At 37.4% G+C, this 25,382-nt stretch overlaps 1 protein-coding gene across 3 annotated transcripts in view; it reads left to right on the top strand.

Annotated features, from left to right (window-relative positions):
* Positions 1-25,382, top strand: part of LOC126183733 (uncharacterized) — a 69,279-nt gene that overhangs the window by 35,003 nt on the left and 8,894 nt on the right. The window contains exons 2-3 of one of the 3 annotated variants that reach the window (XR_007536796.1): positions 10,035-10,144; positions 14,700-14,758. Coding sequence is in view for 1 of the 3 variants with exons in the window: in XM_049925940.1 (XP_049781897.1) it covers positions 10,035-10,144 (110 nt within the window). In the remaining 2 variants the exon portion in view is untranslated. Of the gene's footprint in view, positions 1-2,957; positions 3,165-10,034; positions 10,145-14,699; positions 14,759-25,382 lie in introns of those variants that run through there. The other 2 variants (XR_007536797.1, XM_049925940.1) reach the window with 2 other exon arrangements.

Genomic DNA, 25,382 nt, shown 5'->3' with positions numbered 1-25,382 from the left:
CTTCTTTTTCACCTGTTCATTTTCACCACTTGTATCTGCTAGGTGTTCTTTTTATGGTGAGGCCATAGAAAATCCTCACTTCTTGAGGGTGGGCATTGTTTCTGGTTAATTTGTTTTCTCGGTGTGGATGCCATTTTCTGTATCTGTATCTGTCATTTTCCTTTCATCACCCAAAAATGTCTCTTCTGTTATACTTCTGTGTTTTTTGGTAGTTGCGTAGGTTTCAACAAAAAGAAACTCTGAGTTCATTGTTTCAGGTTTGCTCATACAGTTACACAGTGTGGTTTTTGGCCAAAAGTGGTTGTTTTTATTTCAACAAGATCATATTTCTACATTAATTTTGTTAGCATTTTGTCACTGTATGACTTTCCAGTCTTGTTGTGATGTTGTCTGTATTTCATAAACAATTCTCTTGTGGTGGGAAGACCTTGCATATTTCTCTGGAACTGTCTGTTTATTTTTGCTAGCCCCAAATTTGCATCTGAGTCATCCTGTAGGTTATATCTGTGAGGCATGTCAGAACTATGATGATGGGCACTTTAAGATCAAGCAGTGTAGTTTTAAGCATTGTGTAGTATGTTTACCCTCACGTTTGTACACCATGATTATGATAGTGTCATTCTTACATGACTCACTGACTGAATTACTGATTTTCATTATCTCAGTCTAAGGTGAACTCAGCTCCATCATACCTATAGCTATATATGACATACTATATTCATTTACTTTTTCAGATTTCTCATGGTGTGGCTGTCAGAAAGCATCACAATTCATTTTTTATATTCATTTGTGTGTTACTTGTAGACGTTCAAATGACTTTCTGCATGGATTTGTGTATGGTACAGCTGAAGTTAGGTTATAATTTGGAGAATTTATTCATTGGATGTCAGCTTCTTCTTTGGGTAATACACTGGAATTATTGCCTGTCACATCTGTTAATAACATATTGTCTGTCTGAAGGTCTGTTCACTTAATTGGTTTTATGGGCCTAGCAAAGTTCTTGTTCTTTGCACTCAGATTTACATTTTCTTTTTATTGTTTGGCACACACTTCTGTTATTATGGTTAGTACTTGTTTTTAATCATTTCAGTGAATCTTTTAGGCACTAGATATTGATTATTCATGTTACAGTGACTAACTGTTCAGTAACTAAATCATTAGTTTTTAACATCTTGGCTGTAGAGATGTGTTATTCACTATAACAAAAACATAACACATTTTATGCATTGTGCCACTGTATACAGAAGGAATGAATCTACAGTTGAGTTTCTGTCCAAACTTAGAAACATTTTATCATTGTTGCACACACATATCACAATAAACAACCCACATTTTGGTTCTTAGGATGGGACTTTATACAATGAAACCCATGATGCAACACCATGAACAGTCCAAATTTTTGTCAGCATGCACACCTAAATATTAAGTGACAGCTACCCTCTCAATTTGTTTACTTTGAATTCTGAGGTCCAAGTCATGATGTGACTTTGTTTCTCTGTTGTGAATATAATCAGTTTTTGAAAGATTTAAGGTTGATTTGTTCTTTTCAAATCAGTTTTCTACATATCCCAAAACTCTGGTTGTAGATGTTGAAATACCCTACTTCACATGAATTTTCGTGCACTAAATTTAAATTGTTCACATGGTTTATCACTTTCTGAAAGCTGTTTTTCTTTGAAGCTTTTATCCACTCATCTGCAGAGTCTGTGATTTCTTGTGTGGGTCTCAGTGTGTTTTGATGCACCAGTTGATGATTTCATGCTTTAAGTTCATTTATTTCCGTTTGTTGTGAACTGATTGTGAATTGCACACTCAATAAGCGTTTCCTTAGTTTCACAATTTTGACCTTACATTTTGGGCAAGATTTCTTTTTACCATGGAAATTACCATTCATTGCAGAGAAATTTGATGCACTTTAACACTTGCCGCCATCTTGCAACTGCCTACATATTTGACATTATCATCTTTTTACGAAGTAACCCTGAGCTAACAGAAGAAAATCATTTCCAGCATATGTACAACACCAGACACAAAGAAAATTTCATGCTTCCACAACATCATTTAAAACTCTACCAACATACACCCCAGTTCATGGGAATGGAAATTTACAATAAACTCAAGGGTAGAGATGTACTGAGCATGGAGATAGGTTCACTGAAGAGAAAACTATATGATCTCATGGTGGAAAAATGCTACTATTCAATTGAGGAATTTATGTACAATGAAATCATTATCTGAACAGTGTCACTGTTTAATATTATAGCATTTTGTATAATATTGTGTACGTATATAAACATAATGTACTGTTACATTACAAGAAAAACAATTTAATAATATTACTATGTACAATATCAACCTGTACTGGTAAAAAGTAGTGTTAGGAAATTATGTATATCATAAGGCCATAATTGACGTGTCTCCTGTACAGTATGATCAGATGATCTGTAAAGGTATGTTGTGAGATGGATAAAATACAAATACAAACAAATACAAATTTTACAACTTTGTGTCATCAGCAAACAGTTAGGAGTACCATTGATTGGAATCTTAATATCATTTACATAAATAAGAAATAATAGAGGTCCTACAGTCAGTATCAGATCCACACACATTTTAGTGTTTGTTCCAAAGTAATTTATAATACCTGTCCCCTGTTTTGGGGTTATGACTGGAACTATTTCTTTCCTGTTCCTCATTTACCAGTACCTTCTAATTTATCTAGCAAGATATCATGTTGGGTGTAACAGACGACAAGTGGTTGGTTGCATGTGCCATCTATCGCCCGTGGCCTAGCACAAATTCTAATTAAATGATAAAATTGAGTTGCAGGTTAGGATTTGTTAGTTACGTGCATAAATACTGCGGAAGTATTTGGTTTTTATATGTGCAGATAATTCAAACACCAAGCCAGCAACCGGCGCAGACTTTTGTTCACGCGGCAAGTAGCGGGCCGCCATGGAGCAAACACAGTGAGGCTGATGATGTCGCTCCATGGAGTTCCAGAGTCATGGTGGCGGTATAATCCGAGGCGGTTGTTGGACTTTGGAGGAAAAAAAATGAAGAATGTATAATGAGGAACTTTGTATATAACAACGAAAGTAGGAAGAAGCAATTTAATGTCCAGTAACGCAGTAGGCGGCACCTCAAGAGCCAACTGTACATAGGTATCAGAAATAAATCCCTGTAACTATTGTAAAAAAGGAGTTCTGAATAAGAGTTATTACAAGAAGCAGTCAGACAGTGTCAGTTACTGGTGAATGATCGCCATAGGTGACATTTTCTTCATCAGCTGCACCGTCCCCTCTTTCACTCGACGAATTTAGTCAACATTAAGACAGAGCCAAACTACGCAAATAATAAAACTCATCAGTGGGGCGGGGACAGCGCACAGTATCAAACACCTTCAAAAAGTCCAAATTTATTTGTATTGTAGTGTTGTTTCTATCTAGTATCATTACAATAGTTTCAGTGAAATGAATAATACCTGGCTCTGTACTCATGTCTCTTCAGAAATTGTGTTGATATACAGACAAGAGATTGAATTTTTCAAGGCAATTTGCTGCTTTGTGTTTCATGACTGTCTCTGTTACTTCAGAAAATATAGATAACAAGGCTATTTGACTATAGTTTCCCACTTCATATGTACTGCCCTTTTTATGTAATGGTTTTGCTTTTGAAATTTTTAATCTTTGTGGAAACAGTACTTCTGATATGATGTATTTATGATATGTGGGAGTGGTTTTGATATGACACTAACACATTTAATTATGACTGAAGACGGTACATCATCAGTTCCTGAAGATGTTTTATTCTTCATTGTTTTTATTATTCTAAGAACTTCTAATTTACTTGTGGGACTTAGCAAAACTGTATTAAAATATTGTCCTTTTGAAACTGAGGTTTTACTATCCCTAAAGTAATTATCACTCAGGTTAACTTGAGTGTTTATGAAGCAGTCATTGATGTAACTTGCTTAATTTAGATTTCTGAGTAACACTCCATGATCGATTTTTAAAGCAATGGTTTGAGTTTTATCATTTCTATTTATTTCTTTTTTCTGTCCCTGTACATCCTTTGTCACTGTACATTATCTTAGATACTTTAATCACTTTCCTGTGAATTGTATTATATGTCTTATGACATTTTGTGGATCTTTGATTTTTGTTGTTTTTTTTTTCAATTGACTGAGATGTTTCAGATTTAGCGTTTCACTAGACAGTCTGACAGCAAATGATATTCCCTGCCCATTGTTCCTTTGCAAGATGTTTTTTTTTTTTAAACTATATTTTTGCATGTTTCCTTTGATAAGATTTGAGTAAGAGTATTTAGCTTTTCTTCGTTGAAGTGCCTTTTATATTACCACTTATTTTTTACTACCCTGGGTATAGAAGAATTGTGTTAGTAGTGCACTGTGATCTGAAAGACCTAAGTTTACATGTATAGCCTTCAGTGACACAATTTTCTATTTGTAAAAATATTATCTAATGGGGAAGGTAACAACACCTTTACTCTAAAAAAATCTGAATAAAGTAGTTTCATCTGAAAACTGCTTAGGATTCTTACTTAAAAGTTTTCTCTATTTTCAGTTAACATTTTATTCCTTTTTCTTCATTTTCAGTTACAGGTTATTCTTTTTTCTTCATTTTCAGTTAACAGATTAACGTAAAATCACCACATAATAAATTGACAGAAAAAAACTGTAACAGCAAGAAGGAGTTGTGTGATGTAAACAAAAGTTCGTATGATGTGTATTCCATTTTTGTGCCTGTCACATAAAAATAGGATTATTAGTGCCACTTTGAGGATGCCAATCAGGTTTTCTTTGAATGCAGTCTGCAACTGTCATGAGCTTTAGTTAGCTTTTAGACTGGACATGGTGAATTGGTGTTAGTCAAGAATATATATGAAGGTAGTATCTGTTCCCGAACAGTTACCGTTGATGGCCTTGCAGCTTTTCTAGAATGAAATGATAATTAAATGGACACCCTAGCTTCAAAGTGGCGTTGATAAACTTCATTGGGGACATGTTGAAATGTGTGCCCCGACCGGGACTCGAACCCGGGAACTCCTGCTTACATGGCAGACGTTCTATCCATCTGAGCCACCGAGGACACAGAGGATAGTGCGCCTGCAGGGGCTTATCCCTTGCATGCTCCACATGAGACCCACATTCCCAACATGTCCACACCACTACATTCATAGTGCCCCTAATAGATGTTTGCCCATCATACTCATTACTCGTGGCAGATTAATCTACCAAGTCCCGTATGAGTTCGGGCATAGCGTGTGCATTCACGCAACAAGGTCAATGGCCGGGAAGCCCTATTTTAACTATATGTGATGGTTGTATCTGTTCCCAAAAGAACAGTTACCGTTGATGCAGGAATGCAGGAAGATCTGCAGCAGATAGGCACTTGGTTCAGGGAGTGGCAACTGACCCTTAACATAGACAAATGTAATGTATTGCGAATACATAGAAAGAAGGATCCTTTATTGTATGATTATATGATAGCGGAACAAACACTGGTAGCAGTTACTTCTGTAAAATATCTGGGAGTATGCATGTAGAACGATTTGAAGTGGAATGATCATATAAAATTAATTGTTGATAAGGTGGGTACCAGGTTGAGATTCATTGGGAGAGTCCTTAGAAAATGTAGTGCATGAATAAAGGAGGTGGCGTACAAAATACTCGTTTGACCTATACTTGAGTATTGCTCATCAGTGTGGGATGCGTACCAGATCAGGTTGACAGAAGAGATAGAGAAGATCCAAAGAAGAGCGGTGCGTTTCGTCACAGGGTTATTTGGTAACCGTGATAGCGTTACGGAGATGTTTAGCAAACTCAAGTGGCAGACTCTGCAAGAGAGGTGCTCTGCATCGTGGTGTAGCTTGCTCGCCAGGTTTCGAGAGGGTGCGTTTCTGGATGAGGTATCGAATATATTGCTTCTCACTATTTATACCTCCCGAGGAGATCACGAATGTAAAATTAGAGAGATTTGAGCGCACACGGAGGCTTTCAGATAGTCGTTCTTTCCGCGAACCATACGCGACTGGAACAGAAAAGGGAGGTAATGACAGTGGCACGTAAAGTGCCCTCCACCACACACCGTTGGGTGGCTTGCGGAGTATAAATGTAGATGTAGATGTAGATGTAGATGACCTGCCTGTTGTTGGCAGCATGTTCTGAAGTCATGTAACTATGTTATAGTCACTTGTTGGTGAATTAACGACTGACCATAAAGTTACTGAACTTACATCAACTTTAGTTGTGTTACTGGCATTGCTAGCACTTGTAGTACAGTGGGCTGCAGTGAATGGAGCCACTTACCTTATATCCACAGTTTATCTTGCAGGGTGGGTGTCCATATCTCTGATGGAAAAGGACTTATGTTCAAATCTAGAACAGTAATATGCCATAATGCATTGCTTGACTTGGGTTGAAATACCTGAAGTTCTATAACATCTAGGTGACCTACTTCTGTTACAGAAGGAGCCAGTTTAAATCACTGGGCCTCATCAGATGCAGAAGGAGCTGAAGCTGAAGTGATGCATTTGATATTCCTCACACTCTGAAAACTGTCCCATCCATTGATAGCAGAAACAATAAAATCAGTATTGTCAAGCACATATTGCCAGCATGTTATAGCTGGGACAGGTTCTTTGATATGGAACAGCTCTAGCTGTGGAACTTTTTTACATAATAGCTCACTTAACAATTGCAAATAAATACTCTCTTAATAAAATGGAAAATAACTCCATTATATAAACTTGAACCCAATGAGGTTATTTCAACTTACTCACATGAGTGGACTGTACAGGAAATGCTGGGGAAGTATGGTCTGTCTGTAAGCAAGCCATGCTTGAGTGAAGTTGTTGCCTTTGCCTGAAGAATGATACAACTGCTGTATAGCATGAATGAGAATAAATTTCCCTCTAGCAGTGTAGAACAACGTGCAGAGATTTACACAGAATCTGCCAACATATGTTTCTTGTGGTGCTGTTATTAGTTATTCATATCTGTATTCCATGTAGTGTGACTGCACTTCATGGAAAATAAATGCCCCTGGGCACATCAACACACTGCGTTGCCAGTGATTCATAAGGAGGAAGAGGCAATTTAACAACACCCTGTAGTTCTCTTTGTGATATAGTGGGGTAGAGAGAGAGTGTGGACTGACCTGCTCGCTCTTCTGTACGCAGACCTAGAAAGGAGGGAAGTGAACGATCACAATGTGGTGACCTGCCTTCCATCAAGTGTCTACCCTCGACCCATCCCTCCTGCCCCCACCCCCTTTCCCCCATCCACGCAACCCTACAACTTGTCACACCATCAGGACACAGATTATCCATTACTAGTTTTTAATGCACTTGGATGTAGCACACACATTTAATATTTGTTCTTGACCCATTTCATTTAATGACAAACATTAATATCGTATCATTAAAACACTATGTTTAATAATCTGCATTTTTTGCATCCCTCATAATGTGGGAACTATCAGTCCTAGAGAAAAAAATGAAGGGAACTTTTTTGTAGGAAATTTAATGTAGTTTAAATTTTTGCAGGGATACATTTTTGCTAGAAGCTGCAGTTTTTGAGATATTCAAGAAAACCATAAAAAAGTGACCTTTAAGCTCCCATTCATCACCATACTCACACCACACCGGTCATAATTTTTAGTACGTAGTTCATGATGCTTCCTCCTTCCACTGTACAAAAAATAGGGATTACACAAATTTTTTCCTTCACCGACCTGACTAAATGAAGAATATGCAGATATGATGTGTGTTTATCACTTCTGCAGTGGTAGAGTCTGTGCTAATTTGACGAATACCATCGGCACTTTCTGAGATGTCAAATTCCTGATTGTAGAGAGTTTTCAGTACATCACATGAAACAGATATTCTTCCAGGTTATAATTTATCTTCTGACAATGTAGTTCACCAACCTGTGCAGGAACAGAAACACATTGCTGAAATGGTGCTGTGTTCTCCTACTACCAGCACATGGCAGCTTTCTGCATGTATCAGTGTCCCACAAACATATGTATGGCAAACATTAGATGCGAGAAACTTAAACCAATTTCATAGAAAACATGTCCATATTCTTCACATCCGTGTCAGTACCACATGACTTGAATGTAGTCACTGATTAACTAACAGTTGGCCATTAATACTGTTCACTGCTGAAGCCACATTTACATGGAACGGAATCAACAACATGCACAATAATTATTGCTGGCCACAAGAAAATCCACATGCTACAGTGGAAACTGATGTCCAGCTTTGTTTTTTGATCAATGCTTGATGTGGCGTGATTGGTAACTTGGTGATAGATCCAGTCATTTTAGAAGAGTGAATTATGGGACAGAATTACTTGCATTTTTTGGAAAGTTCATACCTTTTTTCCTTTGTCTACATGGACTGTAGTGTACTCCCAGCATGATGGAGCTCCTCCACATTTTACTTGATGCGTGAGGGAACATCTCAGCCACATTTATCCTGATTGCTGAACTGGTAGAGGAGGTATATCTACATCTACATGGTTACTCTGCAATTCACACTTAAGTGCCTGGCAGAGGGTTCATCGAATGATTTTCATACTACTTCTCTACCATTCCACTCTCGAATGGCACGTAGGAAGAAGGAACATCTAAACCTTTCCATTCGAGCTCTGATTTCTCATATTTTATTACAATGAGCATTTATCCCAACATAGGTGGGTGTCAACAGAATATTTTTGCATTCAGAAGAGAAAGTTGGTGATTGAAATTTTGCAAATAGATCTCACCGCAAAGAAAACCGCCTTTGTTTCAGTGACTGCCACCCCAGCTCGCATATCATATCAGTGACACTCTCACCCCTATTGCACGATAACATGAAATGAGCTGCCCTTCTTTGCACTTTTTCAATGTCTTCCGTCAGTCCTACCGGGTAAGGATTCCACACCATGCAGCAATACTCCAGCAGAGGATGGACAAGTGTAATGTTGGTTGTCTCTTTCGTGGGTTCTTCACATCTTCTAAGTGTTCTGCCAACAAAGCGCAGTCTTTGTTTCACCTTCCCGACAATATTATCTATGTGGTCTTTCCAATGTAAGTTGTTCGTAATTGTCATTCCTAGGTACTTAGTTGGATTGACAGCCCTTAGATTTGTGCCATTTATCGTGTACTGAAAATTTGCTGGATTTCCATTAGTACCCATGTGGATGACCTTGCATTTTTCTTTGTTTAGTGCCAATTGCCACTTTTCACACCATACAGAAATTCTCTCTAGATCATTTTGCAATTGCAATTGATCGTCTGATGATTTTACTAGGTGGTAAATTACAGCGTATAGATAACTGGCCACCAAGGTCACCAGACCTTATGACATTAGATTTTTATTTATGGGGTCGGATGAAGTCTGAGGATGACAAACAAATGGTGAGTACGTAACTTGAACTGCATGGTCGCATCATGGAGATTGCTGCTCTCATCACAGTACATACAGATGCACTCAGACAAGCAATAAAAGATGTTCTCCTAAGAATACACAAGTGCATTGAAGTTGATGGGATATTCAAACATTTATTGCAAATTGAACAATAACTGTAAATTGATGTGTACAATAATGTTCAGAGGTGAATGTGTCGCAAAGTGTTATTTTTCAATTGATATTTTTAAGACACATGTTGTGATGTTCACTAACTGTTGCACATGTGTACATGTGTAAAACTGACAGTGAATTGAATAATGCAGAAAGCAAATAGCAAAGTACATTAAATATGTGCTATCTTGGAATCCATTCAGAATAGAGCATACATCTGCATGAACTTTTTTAATGTAGAATTCTGTGTGTTTGACAGTTACATGGTTCTGTTAAACATGGTTGGTTGTGAATTTTATCTCATGAATGTGACATATTTTTGATCTTAAAATACCTGATGCTTTGTGCATATTCCAAGAGTTCTATTGCAGTTATTTTAAGATTTATTTATTTATGATACTTGTGGATCACACACTAAACTGGTATTTAATTTGTCTTTACAGTGTCTGCCCAAGAGTGAAAGCCAACATGGAAACCAAATCTGGTAGCAGAGCCAGAGGGGAAAGCTGTTCACTCAAGAGGAAGCGTGAATCAAGAAACAGTGCATCTGATGGTGGGTGTTGCATTATCAGAGAAAGGGGAAAACATACAGCAAAAGAAGAAAAATAGTGTGAAAATTGATCAATAGATGGCACTGTATGTGTCAGAATACGTGAATGAAACAACTGTCATATGCATGACCCATTGAAGTTGGTAAGCATGCTGGGTACATGGCTTTTCCTCCTTTTGCATCTGTGATGTTCACCATGACTTTCGCAATGCAGGATCTTGCTCTGCTTGTAAAGCTGTATTACAAGAATGATGAATATGCACACGTCACTCTGCAGAAGTTCCGGACACTGAAGGTTTTAAAAACGTGTTGGTCTGATGACTGCCGTGGGTCCGGAGAAAATGATTCAGAAATTTAAAAAGACATGTTCTCTTGCTGTACAACCTGGTAGAGGGAGAAAATGAATTGATTCAATTCTGTGGAAGCAGTGACCACATAAGTGCAGGAGGAGATGAGTGGTGGCGTGCAAACATGTTGTGCACGGAGAATTGCTGAAACACTGGAGCATGGTGCATAAAATCCTACGAAACTTCCTTCTTTGCTACCCATTCAAAATTATCCATGTGCACAAGTTGCTTCCTGTTGACCTGCCAGCAAGAGAGAACTTTGCTTTAGAGTTTCTTGCTTGCATGGAAGTGGACAATGATTGGCCGTGGAAGATTTTGTGGACAGATGAAGCCCACTTGTCGATAATGGGCAATAGAAAATCCACACGCAAATCAACCATTACCACTTCATTGTAAAAAGGTCATTGTGTGGTGGGGGTTTATGGCATCATTTATCGTAGAGCCATATTTTTTTGGAGAGACAGGTGCTTCTGGTACTGTTACCAGTACCGCCACTGTTAAGCTCTACGAATGTCTTTTGCACAACCACATCATTCCAGCTCTCCAACAGTGTGGATGGGATCATTTTTATGCAAGATGGCACACCTCCACACATTGCAAATCCAGTTAAGCAGCTGCTGAACTGCCATTGCTAGAATTATCAGCTGCCATTTCCCTACAGCATGGCCACCCCAAAAAAATCACCTGATCTTAATCCGTGCGACTTCTGGCTGTGGGGCTATTAAAAGATGTAGTGTTCAGTACTACAATTGCAAACTTAGCTGAACTGCAAGCAGGCATTGCACAACACATTCTGAACGTGATCCTGGAAACACTTTGATCACTCGTGGTTCATGTTGTTTCTTGATTTCAACTTGTTGCAGAAACTGGTGGACAGCATATTGAACATGTTTTGCGCCAGTCACACAGAAATTAGTAATCCAATTTGATTTTGATTGATGCTTTTGGCTGCAGGACAATTGAAAGCCAATGTGGTTGACACTTTTTATGCGGTTTTTGGCCTCAGGATAATTGAAAACCAATGCTGTTGATGCTTTTTGTGCGGTTTTTGGCCTCAGGACAATTAAAAACTGACGTGATTGATGCTTTTTATGTGGTTTGTGGCCTCAGGACAATTAAAAACTGATGGTTCCCATCCAATGTGATATGAACTTGCCATGGTGGATGGGCTTACATAACTAATGTATCACACCTGTACACCCATGCACACTGAATAGTACAGTTTGTTAAATGTCAAACATACACCTTAGGCATTGTTGTATGATTCATTTGTCATTTGTAGTCAATCACTATTAAATTATGACGCTTATAGCACCATCTATTGCTACATTTTGTAACTATATTCCGTTACAATTTGACGTCATTCTGACCAGTGGTATTACTTCTACAGTGGTTTGAAAGCTTAACTTTAATTATAATCACCCTGTATATAGCAAGTAGCACATTATATACTACACACATAAAAAAAAGATTTGCATCACCTCGGTTCCGAGAGTTACAGAACCTGTACAGAAAATTGGAGTAGAGATCAACATAAACATCATTTCTGACCTATTTATTGCTCATGAAAACCATACAGTGAGACCTTCAGAGGTGGTGGTACAGATAGCTGTTCATACCGGTACTGCTAATACCCAGTAGCACGTCCCGTTGCATTGATGAGTGCCTGTATTTGTCGTGGCATACTATCCACAAGTTCATCAAGGTCCATTGTCCACATTGTCCCTCTCTTGAACAGTGATTTGGCGTAGATCCCTCAGAGTGGTTGGTGGGTCACATCATCCAAACAGCCCTTTTCAATCTATCCCAGGCAGTTTTGATACAGTTCATGTCTGGAGAACATGCTGGCCACTCTAGTCAAGCGATGTCATTATCCTGAAGGAAGTCATTCACAAGATGTGCACGATGGGGGTGCAAATTGTTGTCCATGAAGACAAATGCCTCATCAATATAGTGTCAATATGGTTGCACTATCAGTCGGGGGATGGCATTCACATATCATACAGCCATTATGGCGTCTTCCATGACTACCAGTGGCATACACTGGCCCCACATAATGCCACCCAAAACAGCAGGGACCCTACATCTTGCTGCACTCACTGGACAGCGTGTCTATGGCATTCAGCCTGACCGGGTTGCCTCCAGTTACATCTCTGATGATTGTCTGGTTGAAGGCATATGTGACACTCATCCATCAAGAGAACTTGATGCCAATGCTGAGCGGTCCATTCGGCATGTTGTTAGGCCCACCTGTACCATGCTGCATGGTGTCGTGGTTGCAAAGACGGACCTCGCCATGGATGTCAGGAGTGAAGATGTGCATCATGCAATGCCTATTGCGCACAGTTTGAATCATAACATGATGTCCTGTGGCTGCACAGAAAGTATTGTTCAACATGGTGGCATTGCTGTCAGGGTTCCTTCAAGACATAATCCAGAGGTAGTGATCATCCACTGCAGTAGTAGCCCTTGGGCGGCCTGAGTGAGGCATGTCATCGACAGTTCCTGTCTCTCTGTATCTATGCCATGTCCGAACTTTGGTTCACTCCGAGATGCCTGGACACTTCCCTTGTTGAGAGCCCTTCCTGGCACAAAGTAACAATGCAGGTGTGATCAAACCTTGGTGTTGATCATCTAGGCATGTTTGAACTACAGATAACATGAGCCGTGTACCTCCTTCCTGGTGGAATGACTGGAACTGATGGGCTGTCAGACTGTCTCTGTCTAATAGGCACTGCTCATGCATGGTTGTTTACATCTTTGGGTGGTTTAGTGACATCTTTGAACCATCAAAGGGACTGTGTCTGTGATACAATATCCACAGTCATCGTCTATCATCAGGAGTTCTGGGAACCGGGGTGACGCAAAACTTTTTTTAGTGTGTGTATTATATAAACATTTTTCACCATTAATATACTGAGGTATACAAAACTAGAATTGTCAATAACAGTGTTCAGAAATCTCTGAGTAAATATAAACATTTTTCAGTCACACGCTGTCTCAATTTCCCTTTAAAAAGATTTCAATGGAGATGCTTTATATTATTTGGCAACCTACTGTGGAACTATCTTCCATTTCCACATCTGGTTCATGTATTGTAATCGGACAGTTTTGCGCATAAATTGACCAAGTGCCAAAACCTGATTTCGACATATTAACAAAAACGTGGAAGTGTTAATATAAATTCGTTAGCTAGACCAAATCTAGTTTTTAAGCAGTAAAATAATGAAACTGAATTAAATTTACATGCTGTTATCTTCAAACCATATAAAATTTAGTGAAACTCTGAATTTATATAGAAATGGTGCTTGGACGTGTGATGTTTTTATGTATGATTTTCATTTCTGCATTTTGCATTAACTGACTGCAAGCCAAAATACCTCTTAGTCAAGCAATGCAAATTTGAGAAGAATGTACTGTCATTTACTTCAGAAAATATGACATGATTGTTTTAGTTCAGGCAATATTTACTGATATTTAACTGATACATGAGAAAAATAGCATTAATATTCCATGTTTATGCATTTTATTTGCCTATTTATTGAAGTAATACCTTCATATGTAACTGGAAGAAAAATGCTCCTTATATAGTCAGAAAATAACATATTCTTTCTAATGCATTTAAGTAATTTCTACAGATTAAAAAAGTTATGGGAATCAATAAAATATTTTAGTGAGTTTGAAGATGTAAATGTATTTTACTGACATATGAACGTAGGTACTAACATTGATTCTGAACATTTACACACCTTATTTGAACATATAAGTATTTGATACATATTACAACATTACAAAATTATTACATAACTTAAAAATAAATAATTTTAATTTTTTTAGAAATGAAATTATAAGAAAAGCTCTTCACTATCAACAATGAAATCAAGTTCAGTTGGTCAAAGCCATCAAAGTCTTGTTTTGCATATGAGGATATCAACCAGCTGATTTCTTCATAATGTCAACTTCAAATGGTTCACAATTAAATGCAGATATGAACAATATACTGAATGGTTTGTCTTTAAACAGTTCCATCTCTCTCAACTTAAACCTGTGTATTTCCTCATTTTGTGAGCAGGTTTGCAATTTACTATGTTGTTTTTTTATATCTGATATACTCTTGAAATATTGAGCTTTCATTCTATGGACTAGAGGATTTTACATCACATTTTCATGACATTCATGTAATTGTCTGGTGTATAAAATCTTTGTTGCAGTTTGAGAGTGCATTCTATGCCTCTGGAATTGCTGCCATTTGGAAAGAAGCTATGTCCAGGTATAACAAACCTCTGCCTTGTTTTCTGCAATGTAGAATACTGATCTAAAACTGATTTTAGCGTTAGAGCGATCTTGATGTTTCTGTTCAGTGTACTGCATGAATCAGACAACAAAATTACTTTTTTGGCTGTCGATATCTGCTCCATTAAATGCTGTAATAAACAGGATGCTACTTCCTGTGCTCCATGTCCTGCCTCACCATCTAACCAAACACAGCAGTGCCCTTTGTCATTAGTAGCATTATGAATATCTGTGTTATATAGCTACAATTATCACTTGTAGAACACAGTGTTTGTAGGAACTCTTCAAAGAGGCACTGTTTTATCAAAGTCAATACATAGAACTTCTACATCCTCATCTTCTATTGCTCTTAAAAGATCTCAAGATTTCTGATCCTGAGCAGCCTTCACTATATTAAGATTAGTGTTTTTGTTGATCTTATGATTTTCTGCCACTGAATTGTCACAATTTTTTTATCAGAACCTCAAGCATATCACAAAAATCTTTAGACAGCTTCTTTCTTGGTAGATTACATTTTGACAAGAATATTTTCTTGTGAGATGTCAGTGATACAGGATCTGGATATACTTCTTTGTACAAACTCTACATGACATTAAGGGTAATTTATGGGGTGAGGAATTCTCTATTTCATTTGCCTCTTCTATAGTGAGATTTGCATTTAGGAAATGTTCTGATATGATCTATTAATTCTTTGCATATTTCTTCAGGAAGCACACTCCTCAGAGGTCTCTAATTCTCTGTACTGATTTAATTTTCTTTAGAGCCAAATGTTCCCTTCCACTGAATATTCTAAAAGTCTGGAGAAAGAAAGTTTTACATACAGGTATCTCACATATTTTATATATCCTCATTTTCATACTTTGGTGTGAGCTCTTAACTGTCTTCCTATTTACTTAATTTTCTGATACCATGGCATGAATAAGTGCTGTTTGAGCATCATGTGAGTCAGTACTGTAGGATTTTCTTCCTAACTTCGAAAAATATTTACAGGGGGAGAAATATTCTCTGAAGTGTTTCTTTTCTTTTACTTCACCCTTTTGATTTATGTAAGCCTCATTTCTGATGCATTTTGTCTTCCTTATTTGTTGGTTTTGTGATAGGTACTTTTGTATCTGCCCCTTGCTTGGTCTCCCATTTGAAGACTCTACCTTGTCTTCAGAATATGACATTTCATTATTTGATATTTTTTCACAGTCCTCAGAAATTTAAGTTGACTCACAATACCCAAATTGCAAATATCATTTCTTTCATAACAATACTGTACAATAGTTATGGGGATTAAATTAGACTTTACTGGACTCAGGGATGTGAGATCAACAGCTGATTTATGTGACTGATCAGGTACTATAACTCATATTGGGGCCTACTGCATATTCATTTTCCTGTGCATGGAAAACCAGATGCTTTATTACATGTAGTAATTTGGAACATCACTTTTATGGGTTATAACTAGAACAAACTACAAATAATTTCCAGTTATCCCACCACAAACTGCCAATGTTATATTAAAGAAACTAACCTGGGTTAGGGTATATTGTTAGAGGATTGTCTCCCAACCAGAAAAACACAATGTGTGGGAGAGAGAGAACCACAGCATGCAGGAGAGAGAGAGAGAGAGAGAGAGAGAGAGAGAGAGAGAGAGAGAGAGAGAGAGAGCATGGGCAAAGCATTAATGCATCATCTGACCAAACAATGCTCATTTGCCATGTAGACAACTGATGCAAAATACAAAATAAAACTGTAAGATTGTGCAGTCAGTCAACTGATCCAAAAATTGAAAAAAGTACATGATGGTGCTTGGTCACATGATGCATAACACCATCTAGTTATGAATTTCTGCATTCATTACACTGAGTTAATGACTCTCTTTTACAACATAATTGTCTTAAGGACATACAAGGAATGAACGGTCAGTAAATTATAATTTTTAAAGTAGTGTCTCCAGGCTTGACATTTACTTACATTGGCAATTATCCTGACTGCTCTCTTTTGAAGCCTGAATATCATATCCATGTACACTTTGGGGACTGTACCCAAATTTTAATCCCATATTTCAAATGCATGTGAATTAATCCATAATTAACTTGTGAGAGTCCATGTAAGATGTTTGTCAATCACAATGCCTGAAGATTTATATTTATTGGGTGTTTCAACTGAAGAAATTGATTCAGTATAAGATTGGTTATAATTTAACAGAAACTTCATTAGAACAATCTTGTCCTTATTCAATGTAACTTTGTTTATTGTCTGATATTCTGTGATCAGTTCAGAGTTCTCTTTATTGTATTGTAATGCTAGCTGGTCAGTATAGGACCAGCTTATAAATGATGTATCATCAGCATAATCCACCAGCTTTGAGTTTTGAATCTGTGTTATGTCACTAATACATACAATAAACAAAAATGGCCCAAGAATGCTTCCTTGGAGAATTCGACAATTAAGAGTTTTGTATGCTGATTTTATTGTTAAGATTTTATTTTCATTCTTATGAAACAGTTCAGTACACTGTCTTCGGTAGTTCATTGCTCTCTTCTTACATAGTAAGTTTCTAATTTGGTAATAGTACTGCATGATTCATAGAATCGAAATCCTTAGACAATTGAAGGGAAGATCCAATGACTAATAATAATAATAATAATAATAATAATATATTTTCATTCAGCTGATTACAGCAGTAGACAAAGTCAAGAGCATATATTTCAACATAAACTACTATATCGAAGTAAATTGGTTTACATAAAATAGGTACACATTAGAATACAGTATTTTCATCTTCAAAGAATTCATCAATGGAGTAAAATGGATTGTTCACTAGTAGCTTGTATAATTTAGCTTTAAAGATATTTACAGGCAGTTCTTTAAAGTCAGCACTTAGTCTATTAAACGTCCTTAGTCCAAGAACTAGGTAAGAGTTATGCGATTTTGATAATCTACGATATGGTACATCTACAGATGTTCTGTTTCTAGTATTATGGCTATGAATATCACTTCTCAACACAAAATTAGACACAACTGTTTTCTTTATCCAGACTGTTTTGCAGTTCATGGATAAAAGTTGCTACTGCTGTCATTGTGGATCTCCCTTTTTTGAAACCCATGCTGCTAGTTGTTTAACAGGTTGTATTTACTGATGAAAGATTCCAGTTGGTCTAGAATTACTCTTTCAAACAACTCGCCAAGTGTTGAAGTCAGTGAGAGTGGCCTGTAACTATTAATGTCAGTAGTTGCTCCTTATTATACACTAGTCATGTCTCAGTAATTTTTAGAAGTTTAGAAAGGTCCCCTGGTCAGTTGAACTGTATATTAAGGGTGTTACTGGTTTTATTAATTCCTTTTTGCTTTCCTTAAGTAATGTAGATAAAAATTTCATCCCAGCCACTAGATGTTTTTATTTTGAATTTTCAGATTATTTTCAGTAACTCATATTCTGTTACACTCATTAGAACAGAGAATTACTCATTTTAACTGAGTTTATTTGTAGTGTTGGTTTATTTCCTCCTTTACTAGTCTTACAAAAATGTTTTATGAAGACCTCATATACTGTCTTTGGCTCATTCATCGACATTCCATTTTCTAACAATTTTAATGAACATTTTTGGAACAGCGATCAAAATTTTAAAATTTCTCTTTTTAAAATTCAGTCTTGATCACACTACGTATGTTACAAGAACATAGGTTCGAGTAACATACGTGGTGTGATCAAGACTGAATTTTAAGAAGAAAAATTCAATTTTCTTCTAGTGCTATATTACTGCATCTTGGATTCTCTTTATTTTTGCATTCTTCATTTACTACATCCTAAGCTGTTTTGCTAACATTACTGGATTCATTTATCTGTTCAGCATAATAGTGTACTTTTTGAGTCTCCATGGATTCCCTGTAAGTTTTTCTGGTATTTATGTACTTTGTTAGAAAGTACTGTTATTTTGTATCTCTGAACAGCACATATAGCAAAGACAAAATCATTGTCATGCAACATTGTGCCTTCTAAATCTATGTCTGCTACAATGTTTTTCAATCTTGCACCTGGCTCCACCATGCTGCTAACTTGGATGTTATGGTTCACACTTAATACAGTATTAGCAAGCTTTCTTCCATTTCTATCAGCAAGCAAAAGTACATTTCAGTTCATTGTGGATTTCCAAGTTGATTTGCCATTACATTCATATTGTTTACATGGTTTCTTGACTCTTTTTTCCATCTGATTGTACAAGTTCACTACCTTTAGGTAGCCACCTGATATCAATTTATGTTGTACTTTTCTTTTGTGGACTGATTTGTTCTTCTATTCACTCGCTATTTATGAAGTTTGTTATCCTTATTGTCACCACCACTACTTGTCAGCAGTACACTGTACCTGTTCCACTTGCTAAGTTTGTTTGTTACCAGTTGGACATTTTCTTTCTGTTACTCATAACTCTCCAGATTCTCATTTTGCAGTTTACTTGTTTTATTGTTTGGAATATGACAGGATTTCTTCAGCTCAGAATTTTTATTTGTTAGTTGTGACCGAGCGAGGTGGCGCAGTGGTTAGCATACTGGACTCGCATTCGGGAGGACGACGGTTCAATCCCGTCTCCAACCATCCTGATTTAGGTTTTCCGTGATTTCCCTAAATCGTTTCAGGCAAATGCCGGGATGGTTCCTTTGAAAGGGCACGGCCGATTTCCTTTCCAATCCTTCCCTAACCCGAGCTTGGGCTCCGTCTCTAATGACCTCGTTGTCGACGGGACGTTAAACACTAACCACCTACCTACCTTAGTTGTGAAATAACATGTCTTAGAGCATCCGTGATTTTTTGTAAACGTGAAAGGTGTTCGGTTACTTTCACGATTTCTGTATTACAATTCCCACAGGATTTCTTCAGCTCAGAATTTTTATTTGTTAGTTGTGAAATAACATGTCTTAGAGCATCTGTGATTTTTTGTGAACATGAAAGGTGTTCATTTACTTTCACGATTTCTGTATTACAATTCCCACAGATTCATTTTTTCACAGCAGAACTGTAACTTTTACTGACTCGATCAATACACGTCACTGCACTAGACATCATCTTGAACTAGATGATTATTGGTTTTCCTCTATGTTAATGGTTTTGTTATCTTTATAGGTAATTGTTTTTAGTTTTTCTGATGAAGACACCCATAGACAGTGTCAAAACCAGCTCATGTTAAATCTTATTGCACCTGGTTTGCTGTATTACACAAGTCAAATTCTTGTATGATTTCTGACTCACAGCCATGTTTAAAATTGCAAAACAAACTATCATTTGAATGTCGGAAATGTATGGTGCTGAAAATAGGAGGGGATATCAAAAAGTTAGTTAAACATTTGGCAGGCCAAGTATCTTTTATTAAATGTTACACTCTTCAGAGTGACACAGATACATTTCAACATAGTCATAAAATTTCTATAAACAATAGTTGGAATGTCCTACTAGTCATACAGTTCCTCAACAACAGGATTTCGTGTAATAGTCATGGAGACATTTGAAAATCACTGTGTGAAAGCCTTCTTCATTGGAGAATCTGTTTCATCTGTCATGTTCCTTCAGCTTGCCAAAAATATGTTGTGTACTCAGATCTTGATTAACATGTTGGTTCCATTTCATTATGGTTGCATGTGATTTTGTATTTGGTCCAGAATTTCATGGTGAATCTATGTGCAGTTTAGACATTTTGCCCCACAAGAACCATACTCTCCTGTATGCTTCAAATTGGGAATATATTTCCAGTTGCTGCACCATTGCTGCAGTACTACACTGTGACTGATCTGTTATCCATACTGCAGGAAACCCAAATGTGTACTCTCTTCTGACATTGTGCCACTTTTGATGCATTGGTTAACATGTGTAACTGACTTTTCTGTTAAACAGAAAAGATTGTGACCATAGACATAAATTAAAGGAAACTTATGACTTTTGAAAGTCTCTATGAACTGTGTTAATTGTGTAAACTAAAAACAAATTGTCTGGCTCTTCCATTTTTTTCTGTGATGGTCACCACTAAATTCCATCAACTTTTTAAATGTTTTGTGGTAAACTTGGCATTCATACAGAACTTAAATGGAACATTATATGAATAACCTCCCTAAGAACAAAATACCATTGTCTTCCTTGCACAATAATCTCCTTGCAGATTTGCTGTGACAACCTAAGCTTAATACTATATAATGCCCATTCTGTGACAGTTTTCTTGTGTTCTAAGGATTGGTTCCTCTTCAGATTTTTCAGTAGGCACCTAAAGCGAAGGTCCCGAGTTCGAGTCTCTGTCCTGCACACAGTTTCATATCAGTGTACACTCCACTGCAGAGTGAAAATCTCATTCTGGAAACATCCCCCAGGCTGTGGCTAAGCCGTGTCTCCACAATATCCTTTCTTCCAGGAGTGATAGTTCTGCAAGGTTCGCAGAAGAGCTTCTGTGAAGTTTAGAAGGTAGGAGATGAGGTACTGAAGAAATAAAGTTGTGAGGACAGGGCGTGAGTCGTGCTTGGGTAACTCAGTTGGTAGAGCACTTTTCCACGGAAAGCAAAGGTCCCAAGTTCGAGTCTCGGTCTGGCACACAGTTTTAATCTGCCAGGAAGTTTCAGGTCATCAATTGCCCCTGATTATGATGCCCTGTTATTGGTAGGTTTTAATACTGACATTGAACCTTGTTCTGCAAGTTCTAACCTTAGTGTAATAAATAAGGAAAAACAGTGCAATAGTGATCTAGATGGTTTTAGTGACAAAACATTAAAATTGCACCACCATAAATATGGCACATAACAAATGTCAAGTTTTCATGAAGTGTACTGTAATTACCCATATGATTAGCATTTCAGTGGAACTGCACAAAGCAGGTAGAAATACCACACTGCCATTTGGATTCTGTTATGTTGCTGCTCACATTAGTCAAGATCCCTTGATTGTCATGTGACCACGGAATTGGGTTCAGGGGGCCACACTCAATGCAATGCAAGATTTCAGTGGTCATGCAAGACTAGTGCTCAATAACACAGATATATTGTTTACTCTGCTATGCAAGATCATACAGCCACATCAGACACTTTGAGTCAGGAAATGAGCTTGTTTGCAGCATAACACAAGCAGTGGATTGATGTCTCAAGCACCAAGTGTCAACGTGATGATCATTATCGCAGCTTCCCCTGGTGTGGCAGAGAGAGAGGGGCATGCCAACACTGCTTCAGCTTGTGATAACACTGAAAATATGACTGGCACATCACAATTTTTTCAGACAACTCCCAAATATGGGTACAATATCACAATGGGTGTACCTGTGTGTGGAGAGTCAGAAAAGAACAAATGTTACCGGAGTGCATTCGTCATTGTCAGATGGGCCCAGCACCTAGTGTTGAGGTATGAAGTGCTCCACACTGTAATTTGGATTGCAGCCATTACATATCTGACATGTTAAGGACAGTAGCCATCTCCATGACATTACCTTTCAACATAAAAGAACACTGCATGTTTCCTGTACTACCCTGAGTCACATCGATACAGAGGGTATTCGACTGTTGCACTGGCCAGAACATGTGTCACCCATTGAAAACATTTGGTCATGATTTGCCGAGAGACTGGCATGCCACCGTTCACCAGCCACTATGTTTGATGAAATGGGTGAAGCAGCATATAATTATGTACATATATGTCATCCAAGCTGAGTCCAACTCCATGCCCAGTAAAGTTAGAGCTGTTGTTTTTGGCAGAGGTAGCAGTGCTGTGTACTAAATTTTGCACCCTATATACCCCCAAATCAATAACATATTAAATAATGTACTCTTTCTGCTATACTATATATGTACAATAACTAAAATTTTGTTGTTTGCTATCCTTCTTGGTGCTACAGTTTTAATGACCAGTAGTAAAATGTTTTCTCATCTGCTCATTGTACGTAAAAGCTTCCTTCTATCCAAATTTTAGATAATTTCATATTCTGTGATTCATTTTTAGCATTAATTGTAACGTGAATGTGGTTACATGCTCATCATCTACTTTTTTAAAGTACTGTTGGGAGTTAATAATTCCTAACCATAGCCATTCACACATTGCAGAATTAAAAATTCTTCTATGAAAGAAAAACAATTGTCAAGGAGGAACTTTTTCAGTATTTTTCAAATTGAACTTTTCTGTCGGTCAGACATTTTATGTCATAGGATAAGTGAGCAAAAATTTTGGTGGCAGCATTGTGTACCACAATATTTTACTGGTTACAGTACTATTGGGGGTGGTATAGTCTACACCTTTGAAATGTCTTATCCTGCCACTTATTGTGGGACATACAGTTTAACATGGATTCTGAAACATGACACAACTCGGAATTTTTCACGTTAACAAATAATTGGCAGTGTTGAAAGAAGTAGGACAGAATGCCTTAGCGCTGACTGCAGTGGCAGATACAGGAAAACCTCAAGGAGGGGGTGCTAAAGATATCTTGAGCTACCTTTACTTTTACCATAATAAAAAATAATCAAGTCACATGCAAAGTTCAAGAAAGTTTTATTAAACTTTATTAAACTGAATATACACAATGTCATCTTATGATATAAAAATGTTACAATTTGGTTCTCTTCCATAAATGATGAATTCTATGCACCTATTCTTCCTGGTGAATTGGTTAATTACATTGTCAATAGGACAATCAATGTCAGGGTGAGTGTTCAACAGAGCTAAGCCATTAAGACAATCCTCCCTCATTGTCGACCTCAGCCATGTCCTTGTACGCCTCAATGTTGAAAAACTTCTTTCTACTGCAGCAGTAGATGCAGTTAGACAAGCAAATATTTTGTACAGTGTGTGAAAAGTAGGATGGGCAGATCTTGGACAAACAGACAATGTTTGCATAACAAAATCACGAACATTAAGGGCATTTATGCTCATTTGCTTGTTTTGAAGAATCTCTCCCATTAGTATCTTTTTAATCACAAACAGTGATTCTTCTTCAGAGAACAGTAGTTCAGTTAAGCACTGATTCACTTTATGCGCCAGATCATTACCGTCATGTTTCAGTAGTTTTGAGGGCAAATGTATGTTGAAATTTAAATGATAAATATTTTCTTCAGCCAAACATTCTCTCATGTCAGTCGTAACGTGATCCAGTGTTGTAATAAAAAGAGTTCTTTTCCAATATGTTATAGCATCATCATTACTCGTATGATCACAGTTTTCCATGGGTCTTTGTCTGCCTTTAAGATGAGGAACACTTATCTCCACATCAGACACTTCCATAACTACCTTTGCCTCTTCAACAGTATGAGAAAAGTGGCTATCACCATTAGCTCTCATGCTGTCATGCACCTTGAGCACAAAACCTAGTTTTACTTTTGCCATCATGACATCTTGTAAGATTTTGCTGAGTGTATATGTTATGCTCATAATGTCACTCTGTGTAAACAGAGTGATAATAAACTTGAAATTAGAGAGAGCTTGAAGGAGAATATTGGCTTTGGCAGCAGTTGTTCTATCCCACCAACACCGTATTTCTGTAAGAACTTTGCAAACTGTTCCGAGATCAGCTGCAAATTGAATAACAGCATTATGTCATTTAACCCATGTAGTTTGGCAATGTGACTGCAGCAAGTGTTTTAGGTGACTCTTCAATGTTGTGAAGCGCTTGCTAGATTGTGTAAAGAATGATACTACTTCTTCAATTGTACCAAGTGAGACAGCGAGAGACAGCGATAGACAGCGAGAGACAGCGAGGTTGAGCTGATGACTTCGACATGATGCTACTTGTGCTTTGACAGCTTTCTTTTTTATTGTAGCCACAGGTCCTTTCAATTCTGGCATATTAACTGAGCAACCTTCACAGCCTACACCCATACAGTTCTCCAGTGACAGAGAAAGGCTTTCCATCCTCCTTAGAATCACAGTACATAATACTTCACCAGTAACGCTGTGCTCATCATCTTGACTCTCTTGAGGTTCATCGTCAATGTTTCCACTAAAACCATTGTCTTTATGGATCTCAACGAAACCCAAAAATCTTTTGTGTAATTTGCCATCACCATCAACATTTCTCGTAGCTAAACTTAGTTGGGTGATGTGCACTATGCCCATTGTCTCATCAAAGATTATGCTGTAATAATGAGAACCTTTGATTTCCTCCAGTATTCTTGATAACATCACTGTTTCACAACATGAAATAAGTTTGTTACACATTGTTTTACTTATGTAAGTGGCGTTCACTTTAGTGGTCTCAAGGTGATGTTTTAGTTGCAAGTCTCCAGTGTCAATTCTATATCTTAGAAGAGCTCTAAAGTTTCCCTCGCTACTCACTACACTTTCACAATCATTTTTGTTTTCTAATAGACTCCCATCATCTCTACGCCCCGCAGATGAATATTTTGCTTTCCCTGAAATATAGTTGTTTTTATTATAGGTACAAGACGGTCTATGTTTTCCCTAATGCTTTCCATTCTCTGTCTTGACAATTGATTTATGACCTCAAGTTTGTGGTTGTCTCATGTCACCAAAAATAATTTTGCATCTGTTGACACTTTAATATGGTACTTGAGCTGAGAGTGGGTCTTAAGGTCACCATCTTTACCAGTAATTTTGGCAAACTTGTTAGTGGTTCAGGCACAAGTTTCTTGGCGATAAT

This window comes from Schistocerca cancellata, chromosome 4 (assembly GCF_023864275.1).
Source record: "Schistocerca cancellata isolate TAMUIC-IGC-003103 chromosome 4, iqSchCanc2.1, whole genome shotgun sequence".
NCBI classification, from domain to species: domain Eukaryota; kingdom Metazoa; phylum Arthropoda; class Insecta; order Orthoptera; family Acrididae; genus Schistocerca; species Schistocerca cancellata.
Note: the sequence above shows the minus strand (reverse complement) of the source record. Positions and strands in the feature narration are given on the sequence as shown.